The 27,566-nt window shown below is 42.7% G+C and overlaps 3 protein-coding genes across 4 annotated transcripts; 1 reads left to right on the top strand and 2 right to left on the bottom strand.

Moving 5' to 3' along the window:
- Window positions 1–1,232: 1,232 nt before the first annotated feature.
- On the top strand, window positions 1,233–11,979 carry LOC106746863 (carbonic anhydrase 1-like). Its single transcript, XM_014623978.1, has 6 exons — window positions 1,233–1,407; window positions 8,621–8,662; window positions 8,761–8,946; window positions 10,604–10,848; window positions 11,043–11,291; window positions 11,644–11,979. Exons 1-6 carry the CDS (start codon window positions 1,365–1,367, stop codon window positions 11,839–11,841), a joined length of 963 nt encoding a protein of 320 aa, XP_014479464.1. The 5' UTR covers window positions 1,233–1,364; the 3' UTR covers window positions 11,842–11,979.
- LOC106746864 (coiled-coil domain-containing protein 12) lies at window positions 11,959–13,805 on the bottom strand. 2 transcript variants are annotated; one of them, XR_001374621.1, is made up of 4 exons: window positions 13,659–13,805; window positions 13,430–13,568; window positions 13,017–13,255; window positions 11,959–12,193 (listed from the first exon to the last, which is right to left on the bottom strand). XR_001374621.1 is itself a non-coding variant. In XM_014623979.1 (3 exons), the coding sequence occupies exons 1-3, from the start codon at window positions 13,784–13,786 to the stop codon at window positions 13,079–13,081; spliced, it is 444 nt and encodes a 147-aa protein (XP_014479465.1). In that variant the 5' UTR covers window positions 13,787–13,805; the 3' UTR covers window positions 13,004–13,078. The 2 variants fall into 2 exon arrangements, 1 of the variants encoding a protein (XP_014479465.1); XM_014623979.1 differs by lacking the exon at window positions 11,959–12,193 and having other exon boundaries at window positions 13,004–13,255.
- Window positions 13,806–20,136: 6,331 nt separating this feature from the next.
- LOC106746656 (putative mediator of RNA polymerase II transcription subunit 26) lies at window positions 20,137–23,139 on the bottom strand. The gene is made up of 2 exons (XM_014623452.1): window positions 23,125–23,139; window positions 20,137–21,990 (listed from the first exon to the last, which is right to left on the bottom strand). The coding sequence occupies exons 1-2, from the start codon at window positions 23,137–23,139 to the stop codon at window positions 20,236–20,238; spliced, it is 1,770 nt and encodes a 589-aa protein (XP_014478938.1). The 3' UTR covers window positions 20,137–20,235.
- Between the last annotated feature and the right edge of the window lie 4,427 nt (window positions 23,140–27,566).

Below are 27,566 nucleotides of genomic sequence, written 5' to 3'. Positions count from 1 at the left end.
CGTTAGGCAAGTGCCGTAAGTTGTTCGCCGCATATCACCGGAAATATGCCCGCAACTTCCGCGCCGACCGCTTAAATATCAAGTAACATTTGTCGAAGATAATTAATAATGAATCGTGATCACAATCGTGTCGCAGACTGCAACCGGCGACGTAAAAATATTGCACTACGTGACATCACCTCTTCGTGACGTAGAAACGTCCGAGGGCGGAATATCTCTGTGACTAATGACCATCCATTTATTTTACCGCGCCACGGACGAAAGGGTAAATGGTTCACAATGTGTTTGCCGTGAGGTACCATCCGATAAACGATGGAAAGTTGCGAAGGTCGGCCATATTTTCAAGAACACCGCGACGCGCGCGAGTACACACTGTTGCGCAGCAATCGTCGTCTCTAATTTGCGATCTGCAACGAGAAGCGGCTCATGTAATCATAACACACTCGGCAAAATTAGCTTCAGATGCTTCCGCGTTAAACACAGTATCCTCTCTCATCGGTATTCCCTTCCCTTGCGCGCGATCGTGGATCGCAAGGAACGAAAGGTAATCGATGAAAAGCCGCGCTTCGGCAAATTTCAGCAGGAAGCGTGAGAGAATCGATCTCGCTTCGTGAGACGCGAAACGACAATTTATTTAGCGGCAACATTTGGACGTCTGTCATTCGACTAACGACGAATAGGGGATGCTTCCGACGTGCATTGCTTCGCAGAGCGGTTTGACCCACGAATAGTCACCTGGACTCATTTGGACCCCAATTAAAAAAAAAATCAAGGTAACTTTCCGTGTTAAGCACGTTCTCTCCGACGCGCTTCGCGGCCAACGCCCAACGGGAGAATCGGTTTTCACATAATTTCCGGAAGAAAATTCATTCCATCGGACGTCGTGATGACGCGTCTCGAAATGCGCCGAAAAAAAAAATATCGAAGCCGCCCTGCAAACTGACGCGGACGAAAAGTTCCAGGGCGGAGCGGAAGCTCAGACGAGCGCTTCGCGAGCGCGACCTTGATTCGGTAATTCGACGTGGATCCATAAAAATCGATCCTCGCTGTTGATCCACTTGCATTTAGCGGCTCATATGATTGCACTTTCCAATTAACATTCGCCGATCCCCCGCGCGTCGTAAAACAAATCCTTCGTCCCTCCCTGCTGACCATGCTGCCGCCGCCGCGGAGTCAATCGCACCGTCGCGAAATAGATGCGGTGGACTCTTATTTAACATGGTCGACCGAGCCGGCAGCACTCAGTCTACCACCGGCGGTAACCAGAGCGATCGCATTTCTTCACCAATTCCGCCACAACGAGCCTCACTGTCAGTGACGCGAAATTTCTCTTCTGATACTTGACGCCGACAGGGTGAACAATCATGAAGCTCCCGGCCGCTCCTTTCGGTCTTCTTTTACTCGCCGGTAAGTCTCATCCCTTAGACGAATATTACTCAGCGAGCTGCGCTACAACGGCGTTCCTCCACTTCTTCATACCTGGGAGACGCTTCTTCCTCGTCGTCGTCTGCTCGGTCCCGTCAAACATCGGTGAAAAATACCCCACGCATTTGTCGGATATAGAATAACTCAAGCAACGAAAGCTTCAAAAGCTGCCACGACAGTCGTGAATTTTGGCTCCGTTTCAATAACCGCACGAAAAGTTTCGGCAGTTCGAAATATTGGTCGGTGTTTTGGGCCGATTTCCTTCATCGTGTTGAGTGTCAATTGTTAATGCATTCGCTTTGATTTGGAGAATTCTCCACATAGACCACATTGTACTTTTTCTCGCGTAAAATAGACTCGGTAGTGTTGGTACAGAAACAAAAATTATCGCTGTCACACATGTGCGACGCTAGCAGCGAACGTGTTGAAAATCGAACTCGTGCTAAGTTCGTATTAATAGTTGCCACTTAAAAAACTCATATGAAATATTCTTTTTCATATGAAATGTTCAGATTTTAATTCAAAATTAAATTTAAGCTTTTCAGTTGAAAATCGTTTGATGTACAACATTATATCTAATAAACGCTCTTCAACTGAAAAAGTCACATTTTATTCTGAATTCAAATCTGAGTATCTCATCTGAAAGAAGTTTCAAGCAACAACTTTTAATATAGGCTCTGATGTTTCTAATTCGATCGGATGCTAATACGTATTAGTACATACTAAGGCCGCATTCGTAATTTGTCTTTATATTTAAAATCATCTACAATTCATCTTCATATACCGCACGGATCCTCTTATTGGTTTGCGGAGCATCTAAAGATGAACTTAAGACGATCTCAAATATAAAAACTTAAAATGACATTAAATATAAAATATAAACAACTATGAATACACCCTTAGTGTGTACTGATGTGCACTGGTGTATCCAATCGAATTCGCCATTAATCCCATTTAACTATCCTGACGATCGTGAATTCAGCCTCTGTTAGTCGCACTTTTCTTTTTCTCTCTTATTTTCGCATGGAAAATTTAGTACCTGCCGAATGGCACCTAGCCGCCGCTTTAAGCAACCACTCTTCGATCGTGCTAAGTTTCCTGTAAGAAAAACGACAAAGAACATAAATTTACCTAGCAAGACAGTTCGATCGGTGTGAGTGTATGCGTTCTAGGTCGAATATCATTCTACTAAATATTACAGAAGGATATTATGTATTTTCGTCCGATTGCGGACTGTCGCGTTGGTCACGAATCCGCGTGCTATGATCACCGCGACAGGGACATCTGCGATGCGAATGTCGCGCACTTCGACAACAAATTACGGCAATGAACGAAACAGCGAATTGTCAGAAAGAAATAAAAATATAGCCGGTGTCCTGCGTAGTTCATCACGTGAAGTCCATTACGTACAGAACTATCGTGACTCTATGACAACCGGATGTATCGTGAGCGCATAAATCATTGCTACGTTAATTATTCTCCTACGAGCATTCGTTTATTAGTAAAATATCCGAATAAAACGCGGACTTTTGCTCACCCGAGCCCCGGCAAAAACGCGCCGATCCGTAGCGCGCGCGCGCGCGAATAAAATGTGTCTCGCGCGCTCCTCGCGCGCTCTCATAATTAGAATGACCAATCGATCAGTTAATCAACGCGCCGTGACTAAAGATAAATAAAAGTACCTGCCGCTTGATTCGTTCGTGCCGCTAATAACACGGTAATAGTCGAATACCATCAACCAACCGCCGCTCGATGCGCTCGATAGGCACAATGCGCTCGTTAGTACGCGTCGGAATTGCCGACGAATCATCACGTACACATCGTGACGAGGACGCAAGAATCTCAATTAGAGATGTCGATGACGATCATTTTTGACCTATTGTCAAGAGAAACCCTGTAGAATCTAATGACGCGCTCAATGACGGCTCGGGCGGCCGCGTATATCTCAATATAATTCAGTATGATTCGGATATCACTTTTCATGTTCGCTTATTTTACTCCTTCTATTTACTTTTCCATCCATTCCCGAGCAAACGGTCTTACAGGAACTTTATTTCCGATTTCCGTGCTTCAAACACGGCTCGGATAAATTGTCGGAATCCCGTAATCAAGATTGAAACGCGCGCCGTTGCATCAGGCCCTGATCAAATTACCTATATTTGGAGAACACAATTAGATATTATACTTATACTTATCTGCGTTGCAGTAGCCTTTCATAATGACGTCATTGTTTATCAGGATTATAAGGATTCGGGCTTTTAAGGCCGTGGCATATGGAAAAATATAAACGGTAAGACTTAAGCGATAAGGAAATTGACCAACTATCAGTATACTTCTTTAGATTCATGTATTCCAAAAGACGTTGAAAGTGACGATAAATTTGGCCATAAAAAGAGCTAATTAGGATTTTAAATTTAAATTTCCATCTTTTAGAATATATAGACCAAAAGAAATATATTGATTGCACGGGAAAAGGAAAAGGAAGAACTGTTGATACAATACAAGTGAAATTCAGTTAACAGATCTAATTTTTAGCTGTGGGAGCTAAATATTAGATATAAGGATAAAAATAATTAACTAAATTTCAGTTGTATTATATGGACAGCTAATTTTCACCTGTGAGAGTGAATTTTTAGCTGTGGGAGCTGCTTCTTTTCTTTCATGTGGTTGCCACGGCCTTTACAGGTATCGTTAAATACACATGCTAAGTTAAGCCGAAATATCTTATTACACAATACTGCCAAATTTGAGCTTTATAATACGGTGCCATACGGTGAGCCATATATTACGGTGTATCTAATCATGTCCATATTTCAATGCTAGAATTTGCCGTATTCTGTTTCTACTCGGGTCACTTAATATGTCATATCTCAATTGTGAGCGCGCATTTCTGGATAATGATCGCCTTAAAATACCAAATGACTAATCATTTAATTACACGTCCCACGAGTAACCAGTAGTCTTTTCTAGTTAATGACTTCTCGCATTGTAGCAATCCTTTAATTTCACGATTCGAGGTCAAACGAGCGGCGGAGGAAGATGCGACGCGACGCGAGGCGAATTCGCGAGGAAATGATTGATCTCGCGCGTCCGGTGGATTTCCGTCGATTCGTCGTGCACGTCGCGAGACCGTCTACGGTGCGCCACTAATCTCCGGCTAATTTGACGTCTCATACTTCGCCGATGAATCGACCGATAAGAACGGTGGCACGCAGCCGTGAATAATCGGCCTTATAATCAGGAGAACACAGTTTTCAATTTCTCGAGAGATGAAGAAAAGCCGACGCCTCGTCGTTTTTGCTTATTGTTAAAAGGCGCGCGCGCGTCGCCTTCGCGAGTGATCAAGTGTAATTAAGACAAGAACCTAGAACTTGAGAAACCGTACGCTTCCTCTTTAATTATTGGCACACGTCGCGTTCCCAAAGCGAGCATGAAACACCACGAATTATTGCTTGTCCGAGCGACACCATTGCCGAAGGCTGTTTTAATTGTTAAAAGATACAAATTCCACCGCGATACGTGGACAGTCGATGAAGAAGATAACGCATGATGGGTGAAAAAATGTTTGCATTAACTAGAAAGGGAACAACCAGATGCGTTCTGATCGAAGGAAACAGAATTTCTGGTTCCTGTGACCCAAACGTGCTTCTTACAGCCAGAAATTCTGCTTCCTTCAACCAAAATGCATCTGATTGTTCCCTCTTTCTTATATGAATTACAACTAAACTTTACAACTAAACATACAACTAAACTTTTTGTTTCCGTGTAGGATATTGGGATTTTAACGGAGCAATTTTATCACTGGATAGCTTCTCGCACGCGACACACATTTTTTTTTCGAAATATAAGATAATTAATAACTACTTTAACTAGTGTTAATGTATCGAAATTCCAGTAGCGCGTTCGATCGAAGCGGCGGATATCAGAGTGACAGCAAGTCGCAAGATTAACAAGAACATCGTTCGTTCTTACCCGCGTTAATGTAAACTTACTGCTCACCAACTATATAACACATCAATCTTAGGATTTCGTACTGGATTTTTTTCGAACGTGAATGTGCGCCACGCTAGTCAGACTGTGCGAAACGCACGGTCTGTTCGCATTCGTAGACTCGCGTTCGCAAGTGAAATGACAAATAACTAAATGACAAATAAACTGAAAATGACAAATGGATGATGTACGACGTCCATACAGCTTCTGGTCGGGCGCGACGTCTCACATCTCATACAATTCTGATGACTACGTGCAATATCGACCGCCCTAATCTTATTATTCAAGATTAATAAGGAAGGAAAAGAGAGAGGGAACGAGGGGAGGAAGGAGGGAAGACATTCGTCTTCTTTAAATTTACTTACTGGTCTATTGTTAGAGCAGCCAGCAGAACCCGCAAGAGAAAACGAAAGAGCTCGGCAAACTCGTCTCTGATTCGCAGTCTCACTTCGACGAATCTTCCCGTCTATTCGACGAATCTTTCCGAATCTCGGACACTCGTTGGCAATCATCCCGATAGTTGTATGTTTAGTTGTAAAGTTTAGTTGTAATTCATATAAGAAAGAGGGAACAATCAGATGCATTTTGGTTGAAGGAAGCAGAATTTCTGGCTTCCCGATTAACTAGCGAAAGAATCATTCGTTCCTCGTGACTTTGTTCGTTCAGCGCAATTCGAATCAATCGAAAGCCGCTGCAATCGAATCAGAGACTCTTTGCCGCTGCGCACTCGACGCCCGGCTCTTCCGCTCGCATGCCGCTCTGCCTCGAGTCAGGAAATCTGCAAAGCAACGGTCGTCATCCGCCGGACGAACAGGACACTTCCCGTCGAGAACTCTTCACGCGGCGATCGCGGTTCGAGATCGAGAATTTCGTTCCGCGATCATCGCTGTCGCCCGGCCGGCCGGCCGACGTTCCTCGCACGCGCCTCACGTAATCGGGCGACGCAATAAAGAGTTTGCATAATGGAAGGACGACAAGGATGCTCTCGGGATGCGTGTACTCGAGATAATCGCGGCTCAAATCAAATCAGTCCAAGGATTTCCAGAGACGACGCGTCACGTCGCCGACGATGACGACCCTCGCCGCGATGCCGTTCGCGCGCGCCGAAACAAAAGTAACACTCGCGCGAATCCTCGCTGGCCGCACGTGTCGTGCAGATGCGGAAGACCCCAACGAGAGCAGGCGGCGATTCACGCACCGGTTAGACACCGTGCGCACTCGTTAGCGTACAATCAAGAAGTGTTCTTGTGCGTAATGAACGCGCGAAAGCGGCCGATCGTCTCTTTCTCTCTCTCTCTCTCTCTCTCTCTCGAGGAGAAAGAGAGAGACGAAGAATTCGAAATTCGAACTTCGCCTTCCGCGAGAATCCTCCGCCGTCGGCGCGTCTAATGATCGATCCGTTAGATACACGGTAATTAATACAATCTGTTGCATCATGCGATATAACGAACGTTCGTGCAATCAAGTATGCGTTTCAAGACACAAAATATCTTTGGTTCCCTAGCAGAAATTGTACCTCACAGATGTCTAATCATGAAGTAATAAATTTGTGTCTAACGTCGCTATCAGCCAATAATGTAGCGCTCCTTTCTCCCAGTGGCTAAAAGAATAAGTTAGTTGATGATTAAATTGAATAAAAGAAATTACAGTTGCGTGACGAAGAGTTGCCCGGCAGTAATATAACGCTCACTTCTGCTTTTTCAGATTTTTATGGAATAACGTAACCTCAAATTTTGACTTGTTACCTCATTTTTAAATGCTAGTGGCGGGTGTATAGTAGCTAGATTATATATTTTAGAATATAGACAGCGCTATTTGCTCTTTTATATTTGATACGTAATAGCTAGACAACGGCTAGATAACGAAACTGTATCTACGTCCTAGTGAATAATCAGCCAGCTACTCAGACAGCACAGTTAGTTTCATGTACTGTTCTTAAATTAAACGTATGTAATAGGATTATGAAACGTCACATATGTCCTAAAGAACGTATATGAAATTAACATGTGCTACTTAAGTAAAGTAACGAATTAGAAAATCTAATCTAGCCTATACCAACCAGCTACTAGCTTTTGACTCAGACTGATATATTTCTACTTGAGATTTTCTATCATTTCAGACGAATAACCCCCGAAAGAGAGAAAGAGTGAGGGAAGGGGGGGGGGGTCGATAAATTTGATCGTCAAAATTTAATTGATTACCAAGCACCAAGAAAAATTATTGTTATCTACGGCTTCAACTATACACTTCTTTTATGATTTTAACCACAAAAATAGTGATGGTAACATGCATATCAGATTATTATCACTGACACTGACACACAAAAAAAAAGAGTGCTACAAGTAAATAATTACTCCAATACTCCTTAATAAATTTTCACTTGAATTAAATAAATTTCACTTCAATAAAGTAAATATTTTACTTGGATAATTTATTTGGAAAATATTCCACTTGGATCGAATAAATATTACTTGATCCAAATGGAAATTTCCTAAGGAATATTGGAGTGATTATTTACTTAAATCTAACACTTTGTAGTAGTAACGCTTATCAAAAAATTGCTTCCGACTGTAATTCTTTCAGTTATAATGATTATGTAATTAAAGATACAAAATACCTTTTTTCTCAGTGCTCAGTGTTAAAATAAGTTTTCCTTTCAACGGACAAGACTTGCACCCCGCGAACTATAATTTCACGAATCTGATTAAGTTATCTGAGCTTGAAGTCGCGTGTCGTAACATTGTTTCTTCCGAAGTGCTATTAACCGGTGCTAATTAGACGAGATATGCCTACTGAGCACTAGTCAAAGGCATACAAAGATTTCCCGGCGGGCCGACTTGCGCGCGTCAGTGCATATTTTAAAAATCAATCGCGGAATAATCATTACGCGCGCGCCGCGCGGCTTATCCGTTCGCTCTTGGATGTTACGTGTGACTGAACGAAAGAAAGAGGGAAAGAAAATCGCGTTCTCTCTTTCCATTAATACGGAACCGAATTAAAACATCATTTCCTGAACGGTATCTCGCGCTCATCTCTATTCGTCGCCCGTTAAATCGGGACTCCGTTCTATTTATACCGTCCGTTATTATTCATACCACACATTGTGTGCGCGCGCGCGCGCGTTTTTCTTTTCACCCGACTTCTCACACGTATCCATCACGCGTATCCATCACGATGACTCTCTCAAACGATTATCTCTTTTCAGGACTCTGCCTTGGCGCTGAATTCGGCTATAGTGGAGAAAACGGTGAGTCCAAGTCGGGGGGAAACTCGGCCGTCTGTAGTTCGACGGCGCGTGCCTTCGCGATACGACATGATACGAGGAGTCTCCTCTTGTTTTCGCAGGTCCGGAGAACTGGAGCAAAATATCCGAAACATGTGGGGGAAAGAATCAATCGCCCATTAATATAATAGTAAAAGATACCAAAAGCAGCAGCTTTCCGCCGTTGGAAGTTTCGTTCCGGACATATAAGAAGAATCCATTCGACAAGGATTCGTGCCAGTTGACCCTCGTGAACAACGGACACTCAGGTGAGAGAATACTACCCAGACAGCACAAATGTCCAAAATCGGGACGTCTTTTAGACGTCTTGAAAACGTATTTAAGATGTGATATAAGGCGTCTTTAAGATGTTTTTAAGACATCTAAAAGACGTCTTATGTCCTGATTTTGGACTTGGTGCTGTCTGAGTATTGTTTCACAAATTTTTGTTGATAATCGCGTTCTTCTTCTACACAATGCGAACGCTGAATCCAGACAGCGCATAATGTTTATAAAAGATTTTAAAAACTTGGATATTAAATATTTTGTAAATATTCAAATCATAATCTCTCTCGTACCTGAGACTTTCCTCACCGGACACTTGAATATTTGCTAAGTATTTAATATCTATATTATTTAAATATTTTATAAACATCGTGTATTGAGAAGTACACGCAGGTCATTGTTAGTCGTACCGCTGAAAAGGATTCGAAGTGGATCGTTTGGTATTTTAGTTGGACAGTCTGCAGATCTTCGTGCATTTAAATTTTCATTTTAGGTCCGATCAGTTTTCTTTCAGTTTCTTTCTCTCCCAAATCAAAGAACTTTCTTTCTTTCCTTTCTCTTTTCTCTGCGAACGAGGTCGCAATAGGTAAATAAGAGCCGTCGCTGGATGTTAGGCGCGAATTTCTAAATCTTAGCGGGAGGATACAATTATCTAACAATGTAATAATGAAACACACACGCGCGCCGGACTTTTTCTCCAGACTCCAACGCACGAATGGTGCTATTCCAGTAACACACTTTCCACATCGAATCAGCTCTATTAATCCGCAACTAATTATTCATACTAATTAGTCCCTTCCTTATTTAGAACATACTCCCAGACCTTATAGGAATTTTAATGTAAGTGTTGCGAAAAGTACCGCTTCAGCCAGGACCTGGACCTTTTTACGTACCCTGCAGGGCACCGTATCAATTCGGCTACTGAGGATTCGACAGTATTCAATCGGTATTCAATCAGTATTCAATTTCTTTTCTCCTGGCTCTCAAGTGCACCATGTTTCGGCTCTGATTGATATTCCTCTTCTGCGTCGCGCTTTACAAAGAGCCTTTCTATCTCTTTATTCTTTAATTTCTTCATCAAGTATTGCCACGTAACGTTAAGTAATGTTACGCCGATGTTTCCGTTAATCCGATCTCGCCATACATTTAACCGTAGCCGAGGTTGTTTTTCACGTGATATCTCAGACGTGTCGCTGAGAAATCCGTCGCGATCACGTTTCCACGTTCGCGAAGATCGCAGAAAAACGGAGAAAAACGTCTCTTCGCGGTATAACACCGGAAAGATCAAAAACAAGGAAAGAGACTTCGCACTGCGACTGCAATTATCGTTTGCCCTTTGTAAAAAAAAGAGGCAAATCGCACATGAGTGAACCGAGCGGAGTGGCGCGCGCGGTTGAGATAAAAACTGCGCGAACGATATACGCCGCTGGCTCCCGACAGGAGGATTAAACGCGCCGTGAACAACCTAATCAAGTTAATACGTAATCGGACATCAGATGCGGAGAGATACTTGAAAGATACTCCTGCGCGAGGTCACTCAGATTACATAAAAAAGAAACTCTGTAGAGGCTGATGCATCGCGTGTGATAATTGGGCTGTTACACGTTGTAATCGCTCTTCTTCTTTTCTTGTTTCGTTCAGCTCAGCTACAGTCAACCGACAATATGGAGGTAACAGTGAAAGGAGGACCCTTAAAAGATACATACACTTTCCAGCAGTTGCATTTTCATTGGGGCAGGAATAATAGTGAAGGATCCGAAACTCTAATAAACAATAAACCGTGCTCGCTGGAGATGCACGTCGTCTGCCGCAATGAAAAATACAAATCGATGGCGGAGGCTGTTAATCACGCTGATGGTCTGGCTGTTTTAGGATATATGTATCATGTAAGGGAGATTATGTGGATCTTCTTGCGTTACGGAAAGGACATAAATTAAATCGATAGAGTTGTTTTTTCTCTATAAAGAATTGTATTGAGCGATCACTTCAGATCACTTTAATTCTAAAATTGTTTCCTGTACCGCTGACATTATTTACTTAGGAACTGACGTCCTAGTTTAATTTTGTTTCCAATTTACAGGTCCCGAAGGGACTCTTCTTCTACAAAAATCCGATATTGACACGCATAACGAGCGCATTACAACACATGAAAGATGCGGGTATGAATAAGACATTGTGTGATTGCGACCTGTTGCAAAATTTAATTTTACCACCAACCTTAAATTTTCAAACTTACTACACGTACAACGGTTCACTAACCACTCCACCTTGTTCGGAGAGTGTCACGTGGTTCGTCTTCGAAACGATCCTAGAGTTGGCAAATAGTCAGGTATCTAACATTCAATATAACTATTAATTGTTGTGTTGATTATCTCTCACGATATTACTCATAAGTTGGCACAAAAGTAAAGTTTGTTAAATTAAACATTTCCTCTCACACATTTTTCGACAGTTTAATCAACTTTTATTTTCCGATTTAATCCAAATCCGATCGTGCTCTTTTGAATTTCCAAGAATTATGTATCTTAAATTCACTAGGCTTATATCAATTACGCCACGAGTGTAAAATATACGCAATGATTTAATGGACGTGTTTATGCGAATTAGTGCCAATACAGGCTTCAATCGGAACGCGACTTTCTTGCTATCATGATTAATTAATGTTTCTTATTTCATTACAGTTGAAAGATTTCCGCAAGCTGAAATCATCAGACGGCACTCCGATGACCCATAACTTCCGGCCTCCGCAGCCTCTAGGAGACCGAGAAGTTTACCGAAACATTCCGCAGGAACAGAATTCCGGACAGTGTAACACCAAGTCGTCTTACATGGGGAATACGTTGGCACCTCTACTAGGACTTGGCCTATCTTTGGTATGAAGACCTGAACGGAACGTCCTCTAGTCAACAGCGCTCACCAATTGTTATTTTAATCCTTTAACTGTTACTTCAAATCCTTAAATAAAAACCATGTGTATTAAATATTATTAAGCAGAATAAAATGGGAATTACGTTTAATCTTGCCATATCGTTCGAGGATTAAGATGTTCAATTGAGCGAATGCTCCGATGCACATTCTCATGTTCTCCATGAGGATCGCATTTAACCGATATCAGAATACGTTTTTTGTGATTACTTGGATTTTTAACAGTTCGATAATAGCATCTTGATGTTGTGTGTGCGTGTCCGATGTTGTTGTAAAACGATCCAAGATCGCAACACCAGGACGCAACTGAAATGTTCCATGCGTCAGAATAACTGCGGCTGATAGTAATATATAGTTATCTATATCCATTTAGTTGTTAAAGTGTTGAATCAGTCAAAAAATTCGCTTTGATTTTTTGTCTTTTTCGACGATAAACTGACCATCTTCTACAATAGAGGCTTTCTTCTACGAAACCTGCCAGAACGTTGACAAAGGATCATTGACAACGACGCCGATTACATGGTTGACGAATAATTGATTTCCATTGTATAATAAAGTCAAATTGAAAAATCAAACGGACATTTTTGACTGACCCAATAAGATATAATATAGTCGAGGTTGCGTCATGAAGTGTACACATAGTAAAAAATGTTGTGCTGAATATATTTCACATGTCCTAAATAGTCCACACGAATTTTTGTGTTAACACAAGGTGAATATGTTAAAAAGTAATGCAAATATTAATAAAAAAAAGCCAGAAATTAATACAAAATTTATATCCATGATATGTCAATCGAAGTATAAAACGTGTTATCTTAGCGCTTACAAATGTTATTTTAACACTTATACATGTTGAATATTGGCTCAACATAAAATATATTGAGACAACATAAACACGATATATTAAATTAACACACGGGCACGTTAAAAATTAACACAAAAATTTTGACAAAGACCGATTTTAACACAAGTACAAAATACTTTTTACTGTGCACAATTGTAAGAAATCTTATAAAGAACCAATTTATTGTATAATAAAAGTGCAACTCAAATGAAAGTGCTCCACAAATAATATTTTACATAGCAATTAAAGCAAGTGTTAATTGTAGTCAAAGATATTTGTACTTACATATATTTTATAAAAGTATGTAATTTATTACAATATATACATATTCATTGATAACGGCACACTTATCCTTTATCAGGTGCGTTCACATAAGCCGCCAGATCCTGTTGGCCCTGTTTGAGACGTGCTCTTACTTCCTCTGCTATCGCCTTCTGCGTTCTTCTCTCTAAAATCTCCAATTTCTTGGCTATATCTCGTTTCAAATCCCAGTCTGGTTTCCTCGGTGCCAGATTACTGATATTCTATACAAATAAACAGAATTATTTCTATGTGCACAAAGTCATATGAAGAATAGTGACATGGTATAAAATTCAAGGTGAAAATTATATATATATATATATATTATGTATGTGCAAAAAAGTGGCACATGCAACGCAGTAAGAATCTTCTGTGTATACTGTTTACATGTAACTCACTAGTTCCTCAATGACCACTTTGCTGCTCGCTGCGTCCAATTGTTCTTGCACCACAGCTTCTACATCGCCTGGTTTCGCGTCATCTATCACATTGTTCTTCAGGCTTTCGTCCTGTGGCTTGTAGCTTCGGAATTTCGGCCTAGAAACGCGAAATTTGAGTGATTTTAATCGGACTCGGAGGTTAGTTGAGGTTAGAACAAAAACCGTATCGCCGAAACGAAAAATTTACTTTGGCAAATTCTCAGCTCCATCACTCTTGCTTTCCTTGCTCTCTTCGTTTTTCCTCTTGAGTGCCTGTAACCGTTCTTTCCTCTTCAGAGCTTCCTCTTCCAAAGAACCGATCTTCTCCTCGGTCATTTTTGAACGAACTCTCGAGTTTACAGATGGCACTCGCGATGGTATTTTGACATTTCACTACACGTGTTCGTTTCGGTTGCACTTTCTGCACTTTATTTTGTATCTCTCTCTCTCTCTTTTTCTCTCTTTCGAATTCATTGAACAGGACAATTTTTCTAACTGTAAGTTACTTTATACTTCTTAATAGAAACACAAGTGCATTTTAACTTATTCTTATTATATATTTAATTTATCCAATCCAATTAGGTGACTGCTCAGCTAGTACATGTTAATTTCATATATATTTTTTAAATGTATGTAACGTTTCGTAATCGTATTATGTACGTTTCAAGAACCTGTGTGAAGCTAACTATGCTACCGGCTGATCAATTTATTATAAAAGTATAGTCGTAGGTCGTAAAAGTAACATCGCTAAATGAAAAATGACCAATTCATTTGTTAATAAGTCGAAAATGTTTTCTACATTAATTACAGTCGCGTGAAAAATCTCAATTACTAGATCTTTAAAGCAATTAACGATTAATTGCTTTTCTGTTAGACTTGCAGTTCTAATGCATCTCAATTGACTTAATTATACGAAACTCTTTCGTCGTTCTTTTAATTGAAGACTATCTTCGTGACGATTACATGGTCTCATATTTACGATTTGCGATTTTTTCTGGAATACGAATAACACCCGATATTGTTTTGTAAACGAATTAGTTTATTAACATTTATACAAGGGTTCATACAATCCAGCGTCAGATAAATTATAAGCGGAATATGTCGTTTATACATCTAACACACTATCTATATTATACTTTATTTTAATGTTACGTTCAGTCGCAAGTCTCAACTAGCGCTCGTAAAGGACTCGCATTTATGAACGAATCGCCGTCAACTTTCGCTCACGCAGTCGCTCTCGCCGAGAGTGCATCGCACCCACAATCGATTTCAGCTTCGAGACAAAGTCTGATAAAGAATACGAGAGAAGAGAATCGGCGCGCTGCAAGCTCATCATTATTCATAAACACGCGTCAGAAAGATTTCAAAGCCCGCACGCTCGCGCATGCGTACGTGCGTCGTCTTCGCATCGTTCAAATAAATAACGTCGCGAAAATAATCCTCGCGATGTTATCGCGCGCAACAGATTATATTGTTACGAGAAAGAAAGAACGGCAAGGTGCATCACCTCCCGACGCGAGTTAACGTATTTCAGACAAGCGTAACGCGCGTGGGATACTGAGAAGTAATTAATTACAATAACACGTCGTCGAAGCGTGGAACGTCTAAACAATGTAAAAAATACGCGAACAATACACGCGATTTTTTCTCCATGGTGACTTCAGCACGTTCGGAAATTTGAAGAGCTCCAAGGAGGAATATTAATTACTCAAATCATCGTATTCGTAATTATCATTGCTCATTGATTCTCAGATAACAAGATCGACCGGATACATATTCTAACGCTTCCGCGAACACACTCGTAAAGCGTCGTATTTCAAGTATTTCATATATATTGCGGTATATTTCATTTACTTTTCAATCTTTTCTAACTAATTGTCAGAATAAAAAGTGCCCAGTCGAAAAAATTAATTGGAAATCCACGAAATGCATCTACGGGTCGGACTCGACCCGTATAAACCTTGTTATTTGAGAATTAATGACAATATCACTGCACGGAAAAAAATTAATCCTAAATCAAGAATAGATATTCTCATAAATAAGCAATATTATAATATACTTAGAAGATTCTTAACCTAGAGTTGAGTATAAGTAATACTTGCATCAATATAAATTCAATCGAATCAAGACTAAAAGTATCCTAAGAAGATTATGATATTTCTGCTTGCATATGAGAACATCTATTCTTGATTTAAGACTAATTTTTTTTCCGTCTACTAACGCGAGTTTAGAAAATCTTCCTTCCCGAAAGTGAAACGTTCTTAATCGGTGTATCAATCATCGATTGTTTCCGCGGACCTGACAACTCGTTCATCGGCTCGACGGTCTAATCAACGTCCCCGATAATCGCGATTAACATCGACGAGTTTGCCGAAACTCGCGAAACGAAGGAAGCGAGATACCGACGTTCCTGCCGTCCGCGAGATTCGTCGATTCGTCCGCCGGGAGAAATCACGGATCTGTGCCAAACGTTTGTGAAATTGAGGACACACAGGAGGTACACACCGTGCATATACACGCGAGATATGTCTCCCGCGCGTCCGCGTATTTTCCCTCCTCTCCTCTCGCGTGCGCGCGCTTCTCCTCGCCTCGCCGCGTGGTACATTGTATGTCGGTACCCGGCCGGGGAAAGTTTATTTACAGTCGAAGAAGTGTTTTCAATCCCCCGGTGTGCGGCACGATGCACGACTTCTGCGAGACCTCTGACCCCGCCGAGCTCTCCGTGTGTTAAGGCTAACTCGAGTACACAGTACAACAGGCTATGTCGTAAAGCGTGCTAATCAGCGGTAGCCAGTCGTCGGCGGGCTTTGACGAACTTGGAACTCGGCACTTACGCAATACCTTACGCAAAATAGAAACGATTAGATTACAGATGGACGGACAAAATCAAGCAGAGTCGTATAATGACGAAACTCAAGAGGCTGTTTGGCAAATTTACAGATGTTACGTCCACCATTGTTTTCCTTTCTACGTGTGATGCCACCGGGTTTCACTTTCGAAATTTTGCCAGGGAAATATATATATATATATATATATATATATTTATCGGGGCTTGAATTAATATTAAGAATTTCGCTAATATATCTGCAAACTTAATATTAATTCGAATTAATATTCAGGATGTTCCGAAAGTCGCAATTCCGCTCGGTCGAGTCCTCGTCCATCCGGAGAGACGATTTCCGAGCTCGTCAAAGAGACGCGCTCGACTCTCCTACCGGTAACAGCAGCGCTCGTGCGGACTTAGATAAATAGTTAATACTCGCTGTCATAGCTGAAGCGTGTTTTCCCCCGACGGGGGGTTTTCCTTCGGAATATTTTCCGTCGCGACGCGACAGCGAAACCCAAGTAGAACGCGTGTGTGTACAACTAACGTGAGAGACTCCGGCGAGACTTTCGATCGGCTCGAATCCTCGTGTTACGCCTTCTCTTCCTCATCGCGCGAATGTCACCGTACCAATTCTCCCTGTTAAACATAAACTTATCGCTACGGTTATTCAAAGATTACGATTTTCCTTTCTCCTTCTTCTTCATCTTTTTCCTCCATTTTCTTCTTCCTTTCGTTACCCGGGAAAAAATGATCGTACAGGATTATATATAATTGTGTAAAATCATATACGAATTTTGCCCATATACATGGTTACATATACGATCGTAAATGTCTATAAAAAACGATATCATTTAATTAAATGTCGATATAATGTGCTGCCAGAAGCATTTACTTCGATCGTATCCGCATGTAATTTGTAAACAACAGTATTTTCTCCTAGTTAACATATATGATTGTACATAGTCACATATGGGCAAATTTCATATATGATCCTTTATTCCCCGGGTAACGATCAAACGTGCTTTCCCTTGCATGGTCGAGCATGTTCCTACGATTTATCGACCGACGAAGCCGGGGCGACGGCGCCCATCGCGAACGCTGTACCGAGAGTAATGTGTGAGTTAGTGGGTGAGAACGTAGTGCGGGGGAGGGATCGAAAAGGGATAAAGAGGAAGCGGTGCTGTGGTCGTAACACAGTTATGTACAGTGCTCGCCTGTGTCGCAAGCGAGTCAAGCTTGCGTAATCCCGAGCTCGGGCAGGTAGGTAGGTAAGGCAAGGTAGACGGGTGGGGCGGGCCGTCGTCTACCACCGACGATTTCTTGTTTAAGGCAACGCACAATCGTAATTAATGTCATTAAGTGCCTCGTTAAGGAGCGACCGCTCTCCCGTTCGCGAGCGGAATCGCCACCGCGATTTCGGTCTCACGCCGATACGGAAGAGACCGGCGCGCAGGACGCGAAGCTTCGTCCGGCGATGTAACTCGCCGAGGGCGATCGTCCACGCGATCTTCGATTTCACTCTTGCCGCTGGTATTCAAGGTTACTCTGCCCGTCACGGCATCGCTGAACTTACCGAGTCATCGTGCTATCTCGCGCGTGCTACCTCTCGGAGGCGCGCGAGAAGCCGCGGAAGTTGGTCGCTGGTCGGCACGTTGGTACGCACGATCGATGTCGTAAGTCGTTCAACTAGTTCGCTGGGTGCAGCTTTTGTTTATCTTTTCGAGGCGAGCGAGTGTATTCTCGCCGGCGAAGAGACAGACGACGGCGACAGGCACACGGCTACAGCTGGAGTTTGTGCGCGCGTCGCGTCTCGAATAAATCCTACTTAGCCGTGCAGTCAGCGATTGACACGCATCACGCTTGTGAAAGAACTCTCACTCACCTCCGCGAGACGTAACATCCGTGGGATCTTAGCCGTCTGTTATTGATCGTCGTTAGGTATTCGCGATATTTATCTGATCGTTTCAAGCAGGAGCAAAAAGTCATAATAACACCAAAATGACGACAAAGGTCATTTTTTGTCATGAAATTAATGAAATCACGACACTTCAGAATTTACAGATTTAATTCTCTCCGGGTAAACTGTTTCTTCAATACACATAAGTTGCGCATGTTGGTAGCTGTATGTAAAATTGTTCGCGCAAACGATCTTCTATTTATTGTAATTATAAACGATTTTGTTTATATATAGCTAATTAAAATTACAAATTGAAATTAAAATACTGCAATTCTAAATACAACAATTAGAACCTTCTTGTAATAGGAATTTATTTGTAAGGAATAGTTGCATATTTTTAGTCTTTCCGATATTCACTGCCAATATTAAAAATCTATAGTACATTTAACGTGAACTATAAATTTTCAATACTGGTATTGAATATCGGAGCGCAGCTTTAGAAAAAATAAATTGCGAGTGGAGGACTTAAGGGCGTTCTACAATGTTCCATAGATAAGGAAGTCATTGAGAAATCATAACGCAGTTACGAAAAAGTCAAATTATCAACATTCTGTTTAAGGTATTAAATAACATCACTTTGATTTTCTTTAAATGATTACTTTTTGACATCATCTTGATATCATTTTAATTTTTATATGACTTTTTGTTCTGCTTGGACACGACGCGTCGTTTCGAAAAGCGCCCACCCAGCGGCTGTTGAATAACACGACTCCGTTACATATGCTTAACACATGCGTTCTGCTTCAATTTAATATCGAAACATCTCGAAGCGAGAAGCCAGACTCGGGAATGAATATTTTCAATGTCCAGCTTTCTCGTTTCTCCAATGAGAACGTGCGGTCTAAAAAACATTCGAGCTGTCTTCATTTTATTTAACGCTGAAATATCAGATAACCAAAATTGCAAAAGCAGATTTTTCGCAGTGTCTGCTGCAAATTCTGTAAGCAGTTTGTTGGCGGAAACACAATAGGATCTGATGGTAGATATGATGCCTAACTAACAGCAGAAATTGGGCAGGATCCCGAGTCGAAATTTCAGTTCTACGTTAAGTCCATTTAGTTCTATATTAAATCTTCAACCATCTTCCATCGTGCTTTCTTTGATGCTACAAACAGAAAATTATTCACATTTTTTTCACTTGAAGACTTAAGGTAGAATTAAACATTTTCCTTCGGAAGGTTTAAATTCTCTCTGTGGCATCAAAGGAGCATTATTAGTGCTCCTTTGATGCTAAAAATGGGAAGTTATTTCAATTTTTTTTTTTCATTTGAAGATTTAATGTAAAATTAAATAAACTTAATGTAGGACTAAAATTTCGCCTCGGCGTCTGTCGTTTCCAATGTATTTAAATAAAACATACTGCAGATCCTGCTCGCTTTTTGCTGTCAATCTACTGTCAGATTTTTCCCGCACGCTCTGTTGATAGAACAACAGCAGGTTGCAGACACATGACGACTATGGATCTGTCGACAGGTCATGCTCGATCTGTCGTCAGACTGCTAACGTATTGCTTACTGAGATGTTACGGTGTGCCAATTTCATCGTTGTCTCAGAATTGTATCACCTGGTGAAATCTATTTTGTATAAATTATCAAGAAATCTGGAAACATGCGCGCTGGAGGATCTTTCAGTATTTCATTAAGGCAGTGATATATATCAATGTGAACTTTGCTGTTTTTGTAGGTGCTGAGGCCGCGAGATATTATACCCGCGTGAGGAGTACGTCGAGACAGGAAGGATGAGAGAGACGAATGAAGCAAGAGCAGAGAGAGAGAGAGAGAGAGAGAGGGACGGGAGAATCGGAAGAATAGAGAAATAGAAAGAGGTACGTACGCACACACACACACACACACCATATATATATATAGAGGGAGAGAGAGAGAGAGAGAGAGAGAGAGAGAGAGAGAGAGAGAGAGCTCGATTTCACCTTGCTAATATCGTCCTGTAGCGATTTACACGACTCGTCCAAGTCTTACATCGGTACGCCGGTCCGTCCAACGTTCACGCCAGCTTGCCGCGGTTACTCGTGCTGAACTGCTGATAGTTCTTGTTGGGTAACGCGCCCACGTTCAGCGCCAGTACCTTCGACACGATGTTGAGGTCCTCGTGACCGCCCGTGCCCTGAACGTTGCCCAACTCGCCGGCCACTCCCGACTGATAGAGCAGACGCTGAATCTGCTTGGCGGGCGTCTGCGGTCTCGCCGGAGTGACTTGCCGGAACTGCACGTAGGGATTGTAAACGAACGTGCTGGGATACCTCTGCGGCGCGTTGAAGGTGAACGTGTTCCTGGACGGCGGTGGCTGCTTCTCCGGATTGAAGCCGAAGTTGCCGACCGCGTTGAAGGCCTCCTGCCGGTTGAATCGAGAGGCCGGAGCTACGGGTGGCTGGAAATCGTTCGAGAAGGAGCCGAAGCTCTGCTGCAGCCGCTGCAGCTGCTGCTGAGGCAACGGAGGCTGACGGAGCTGTTGGTAGTGTAGCTGTTCCTGATAGCTCGTCGTGCGGAACAATGGCGGCGCCACGGCATTGGGAACTTCCAGAGCCACGCTCGGCTGAAGGTGAACGGTGGGCTCCGCCACGTGTTGATGAAGAGCGAGCGCGTTCGTCTGCTCGAAGATGTGCGGCTTCTGCACCGGGAACAGATGTTGCTGCTGGTGCAGACGATAGAGCCTCTGCTCCTCCAGCTGCTTGATCTTCGCCTGCTCCTCCAGCTGCTTGATCCTCGCCTGTTCTTGGAAGTACAGCTGTTGTTGCTGCTGCTGCTGTTGCTGCTGTTTTTGAATGAGCTGCTGCTCGTACAGCTGACGCTGCCGCACCAAGAACTGCGTCTGTTGGATCTGCTGTTGCTGCAGCTCCGCCAACTGTTGCTCCAGCAGCTTCTGCTTGAAATCCAGCTGCTCCTGCAGAGTCAGAGCCTGGCCATCGCCTGTATGCCGGTAGATCGGCACGACGCTCTTCGGCACACCCTGCTCGTCTTGTTGCACGGTGAAAGCCGCCACCAAGGGCGCCTGGAATATCTTCACTTCCTCCGTTAGAGGTTTCTCCCTCTTCGACTCGAACGATGAAGAGGTGATGTTCGTAGGTGGAACCGTCGGACTAGACGCGGTCGGTTTCGGCACGATCAACGAGTTGGCGTTCGTGATGCCGCCGCTGGCGCTCTGCACCAGGCTCTCCGACACCTGAATGATCGGCTTCAGCGTGATGCTCTCGATGACCTTGTTCGCCGAGAGCGAGCTCGCAAAGGAGGTCTTCATGCTTCTCGGCTCCGCCGGATCCATCTTGGACTCGGCTCGCGGCGCATACGTGGCCGGCTTCTTATCCGGTACCACCACGTTGTGCACGTGGAAGCTCCTGGCGTCGTCGAGGCTCGCCTTCTCGATCGTCATCGCCGACGAGCCCGAGGGAGAGGCGTACTTCTTCAGGCCGACGAAACTCGAGTTCTGCAGCTTCTCCTCGCTGGGCGTCTCATCGTCACCCGGGAAATCGTCGAACGAGAAGGTGGTCTTTTGTATCGCGTCGATGTTCTTCTTCACCATGTCGCTGAAGGACATCTCCACGAGCGACTTCCCCTCCTCGTCCTTACGCTGCTCCACGGACTCGGTCTCCAGATCCGTCAGCGCCTTCAGCAGCGCTTGCCGCAGGTTCTTGTCGAGCTTCACCGGCGCGGGCGAGACCTCGAGGGCTTTGGCTGAGGTCTCGGTCTGCTGAGACCTCGCCGGGCTGCAGCACGCCCCCGCGAGTAAAATCGTTATATATACCTGCGAAGATGCGATGCGTTTTCAGACGTATTGTTATTTTACTGCGCAAACCAAATCGTAATTTTAGAGGAGTAGGTGTTATTATGGCACTTATAGTAAGTATTATACTTTCCCCTTTTAATATTTCCATTAAGTGACGAATTCTAATGATTATTTATAGAATTATTTGTTTAGTAGCCCACCGTTGCGCAATAGCGCTAATATGCCAATACACAATGGCTGATATTTGTTATAACGCATTTTTACTTTCGAACATTTCGAAACATTTTCAAGGTTAATCTATTTTAGTGGAGGCCATTTTTATAAATAACACCCTAAATAAAAAATATTACATAACTCTGAGCCTAAAATCGATAGAACAACACTTTGGCTTTGATTAATTAATTAAAACCAATTAATTAATTAATTAAGTTTTCAATTAAAAATATTGATTATTAACAAAGTTATTATACTAAATGTAAATGGAGAGGGAAGGAGCATAACACCATCCTCCTTATCCTCTATCATTGCGCGTTTCGGTATCCTTCGCGTTGCGACGAGCGTGTAATTAAGGAACAGTATGAGATACGTTTGAAATACCGAAGAAGACCGGTGAAACGTCGAAGAGATGTCGAAAGAACGAAGACATCTTTCTCAAACAGTCGCGTTGTTTGAAGAACATCAATGAATCTTGTTTGGGCTGGCGAAATTGGAAATCGCGCGAGACAAATCCTTTTTTTTTTAATCGGTTTGCTCAGGCGAGTCTCCCTACCTCGGCCGAAGTTCTACACACCCGATTATCCCGGACATAGTTAAGTTTACGACCGTGAATGAAAGAAAAAAAAAGAAAAGAAGAGAGAAAGGAAACTCGACACGTTTTCTGATCTCGGCGTTTGTTCTAATCTAATGAATAAATTATTGATAAAGTAGGGGGAAGTAATTCTCCGACGGAATTAACCTCGAAACTGGGAGAAAGTTAAATTCGGATTATAAAATCTCGTTTTCTCGGGAGGTCGTTAAGGAAGCGAGCCGGACCGCCGTTGCAGTGAATCTTTTAGTTATATATGCGGCTGATCGCAAATGGGTGAAGCACCGGGCCGATCTATAAACGCGACGGGGATCGACGACACGGAGTATTTTGAATGAGACATTTACGATTGGTTTTACCATATTGATTCGAGCGAGACTGAAAAGACGAGACAGATACAGAAAGAGAGAGAGAGAGAGAGAGAAAGAGAGAGAGAGACTGAAAGCCGCTCATCCGTCCTCGGTCGTCTATTCCCCGATGAGAGTTTACCGTTACGTATGGAAGATTCAAGGGGCCGTAGGCGATTTTCTCCTCCTAAAAACACAGTAAACACGTATCCACGTCGGCTTTCGAGCCGACCGAGCCGCACGATGGACCGCAATGGCTCACATGTTTTTACGTAATTACGTGTACACGCCTGGCGACGCGCCGGGGTGACACGCGCCTGCATAATTAAAAGCCGCGTTTCTCGCGAGAGCGCATCCTCGGAAAGTCGGGAACAGTACGCGACGAGTGTAATGAGCTCTCGACGGACCTTAAACTGTTCCTTATTAGCCGATTTCTCTGCCAAGTGTTCCGAGAGTCCGCCGAGAGGAATAATAATACAACGCTTAAATCGTTTAGCACGGCGCTTCTCGACACGAGAATTTCACGGAAACGCTTCGGGCTGAACGCGAGAGGGTATTCATGAATCGAACCACGGAGACGTGAATAAGGAAGAAAAATCCTTCCCTCCCTCTTACTTTCCTCTACAATATTTTTGACAAATCCGCGCGCCGAATCTCGCATATATCTTGACTTGCTGATCTCGTTATGAACCGCCGGTTATATTATCAGAGAAGAAATATCAGGACCATTTAATTTTTCGGGATCTAAAACCCGATTGAAAGAGTAGAATTATTAGGTTTATTTATAATTTATTTATTTAATTTATAGTTAAATTTATGTACACACAGAGAAAAAGCTTACTTTGGATTTAATGTACGTGCTTTCTTTGACTTGGGTTTGTTTAACAATAGAATTTAATGTCAAATATCATTTTGTTTGAGTGAAAATGTTATCTTATAAAAATAAACCATATTGTTTGATAGAAAAGACAGTATTATTTCGAATAAATACAGTATTTCGTTTTCTATAAGAAAAATTATTTCGTTATATATTAAATATTGTTTCACTGAAATAAAGAAGCTCTTTAATATTTTTCTAACATAATGAAATTTCTTTCAAATAATTTATAGCTTGTTATGCTAATTTATAGATTGTAATGTTTAAATGAAAATAGAGAAGAAATATGCTGTTTGGTGTAGAGATATTTATCATTTGAAGAACTAAACAATCCTGTTTGTTGAATCAAACATTCGTTTGTTTGTTGTATTTCAACAGACAAACTTACTTCAATTAAAGAAATTTTATCAAATCCATAGAAATCTTTTTTCTTGCGCATAAATGCAAAGCGGCAACATTTCTCCACCAAAATACATAAAATACATTGTAATTTTTCGAAAATTATTGCATATTTGTCAAATAAATATTTTTAAGAAATTGGAGAAATGACGCTTCAAGAAAGTAGACCCCAAAATATTATCCATTCAGGTATGTCGATTGAAAAATCAATAAATTCAGGTATGTCGGTTCATGGAACAACTTAACCCTAATCTTTCCCGCATAATTCAGAGGATAAAAGATTCACAATGATTTATAAAAACTTCAAGACTTACACTATAAAATAATATTGTCCAATAAATTATATATTCCTGATATGCCATTTAAAAATTTACAAGAAAAATACCTCGAGGGAACGTCGAAGAATCAGTTAACGCTATTAACAACTAATAACCAAACGCGCTTGCGAACAGAAACTGCTGCTTCAGCTTCACCTACTGCACGCAGTAGACAAAGTTCATGTACCGTTTAACAGAATTCGCTATTTCATAATCGAGAAACATGGATATGTCTATTTCCCACAGCCTCGATGCTTCTCCCTTATCTTTATTGAAGATGCGTTTCGCGGGGAATCACGCGTAAATCACAGCGGGATGATAAATCGTCGTGGCGAGGGGGAAGGCGAGTTACCGATCAAGGAAGGGAAAGATAAGTGCGAGAACTCGGCGGGGACTCCATTATGTTCCTCTTGAACCCGAATGCAATTAGAAGCGCGTATCTTTAATTACGCACGCGAACAGGCCGCGTACGCACGGAGCTCTTGGGAATAAACTTTGGTATTTAAGTGGAGAGAAACTCGGTGGATGGCTCGCTCGGAGCTTTGTTACGTCCTGCAGCGGGTTGATCGGAAACTGGGAACGCGCGACGAGTGCTCTCGTGGCTGCTTAACCCCTTCGAGATCTCCCGTTCATACGTTTGACTGGGACTCTCATCGATTTTCTCTCTCTCTCTCTCTCTCTCTCTCATTCTCTCTCAAACTACCATCAGTTTCACAGCATTCCAGCGTCGGCATTCTCGCAGCGGCTTACAGAAACGCTTTGAGACACGCGTTACGCGCGTTCAATTACGAAATCGAAAAGAAGCGCAAACACCGCGCCGGCGAGCACGCGCGAATCTCGTTACGAGGTTCCTCGTTTCCGTGTAAATCGTAGTATCTGTTAACGCGGCTTCCAAGACGGGAATTGCGACTTGGAGCGAGTAATCGATGTGCCCGCGACGTTATTTCGCGCATGTCAGCAGCCGGCTGACTTGTTGCACGCTCGATCCATTAATAATAATCACGTCGTCGTCATCGGGCCCGCCACGCCTGGCAATTACAAGCCGCCCACGACGTCTCCGGCGATTACGCGACGCGATGACGACGATCGATTCGCGGCCGGTCCCCCCGGTCATTACGCTTCCACGGACGGCCCATGCATTTCCCCTCATTTTCATAATGATATGCGACGACGGGTGAGTAACGTGAAAGGCGTATCAGGCATCGAAACTCGTCCGCCCCGGCTCGTTCATTATCGAAGCGGCGAAGCGGTCATCTCGCGAGCGGCCGGACCGCCGGCACGACCCGCCGATTTCTTCATACGGAAATCGGTAACGGAGCAATCGTAATCTAATCCGGGATGGAATGCCGGGAACGAGAACCAGCTACGCCCCGATAAAGGTCACGAGCTACCCAGCGATCGCGAGAGACTTGAAATTGAACTTTCACCCCCGGTATATCGAGAAGCTATCGGCTACTCGCGTTTCTCGCACGCGCGTTTTCGCTACGGAGAAAATCCATTTTCGCTGCGTCGTAAAGCGCGCTGTAGGAGAGCTCGCCGACGGTTACTGTCAACCGTAAAACTCGACAACCCACGTGGGCCGCGGGTGAAAAGAAGCGGATTCCTCTCGCAGGCGCGCGTTGATCGCTCTCGCGTGTGTAAACAGAAGAGACAGAGATAGAGAGAGAGAGAGAGAGAAAGAGAAAAAGAGAGAGCGGGAGGAAAAAAGCGGAGCTGATCCTCTGACATTTGTGTGAGGAAAGTTACACCACACCCGAGGAAGAAGAAGAAGGCAATACCGACCGAGGATGACATCGGCGGGGATCATCTGCAAAGCTGCAAGAGCGGAATTATCAAATTATGTATATTTTCCACGCGCCGAGCCCGATTTGAAGTGTTGCGACGGTCTTACCGTAAGAGAAAAACGCTTGGAACGGAGACTCGGGCAGAGCGCATTGAAACAGGCCGACTGAATTGTCCGATAATTTACACATAATAAAACCGCGCGATCGCCGCATTGTAAAGCCTCGTGTTCCGCGCCTCTGGTTTTCGCCCGGTCGAAACAGCCGCTAATTCCTCGAGAAGAAAGGAGCCGGGAGTGTCTATATTTGCTCAGGCCCGAACTCAAGCGGCGTAGGCGCGACAAGGCGATATTCATAAAGCTTTTTTCTCTTTTTACAAAGCCTATTGTTCGCGCGATACAGTAGCCGAATTGAAAAGAAATTCGGTCGCGCTCGAATGCCCGAATTCCCGCTTTACGTTTGCATCAGCTCATGAACCCTACACTGAAAAGAAAAAAATTGCTGCGTCCAAATAAATTTACTAAAGAGTATTGTAGTAGTTCACCTTGTTGGGATTAAATAAATATTACTTGAATGCGGCATACTGGAGGAAAAAGTGCCACATTCAAGTAATATTTACTTAACCGAAATAAAATCAACTATTCCAGTACTCCTTGGTAAATATTTACTTGAAGGTAGCAATTTTTTTTTCCAGTGTGGTAGCACAGTTTATTGGAGCAATGTTAGCCGCAAATTGGGATCCAATATTGGCTCGTGCTTGTAAAGTAAAGTAGACGCCTTGCATTTTATAGCCAATATTGAATTTCGAATATTGGCCTAATATACAGATGTTTCATTTTCAATTAATATAGTAGATTATTAGTGAAAAGGATAAATGAACAGCTTCAGAAAACATTATGAGGCCTGAAAGATGTCTAAGACATTATCGAAGCGTGAAATTCCTAGGACATCTCATTAATTTATCAAAGAGATATTTTTAAAACGTTTCACTATCTCATTTTAGACGTTTTAGGACGTCAAAAAGACGTCATGTAAAATGCTATATGTATGAAAAATATACAGTAAAAA

This window comes from Dinoponera quadriceps, unplaced genomic scaffold, assembly GCF_001313825.1.
Source record: "Dinoponera quadriceps isolate SergipeBrazil2010 unplaced genomic scaffold, ASM131382v1 scaffold1565, whole genome shotgun sequence".
NCBI classification, from domain to species: domain Eukaryota; kingdom Metazoa; phylum Arthropoda; class Insecta; order Hymenoptera; family Formicidae; genus Dinoponera; species Dinoponera quadriceps.
This window is presented reverse-complemented; position numbering and strand designations above follow the sequence as displayed.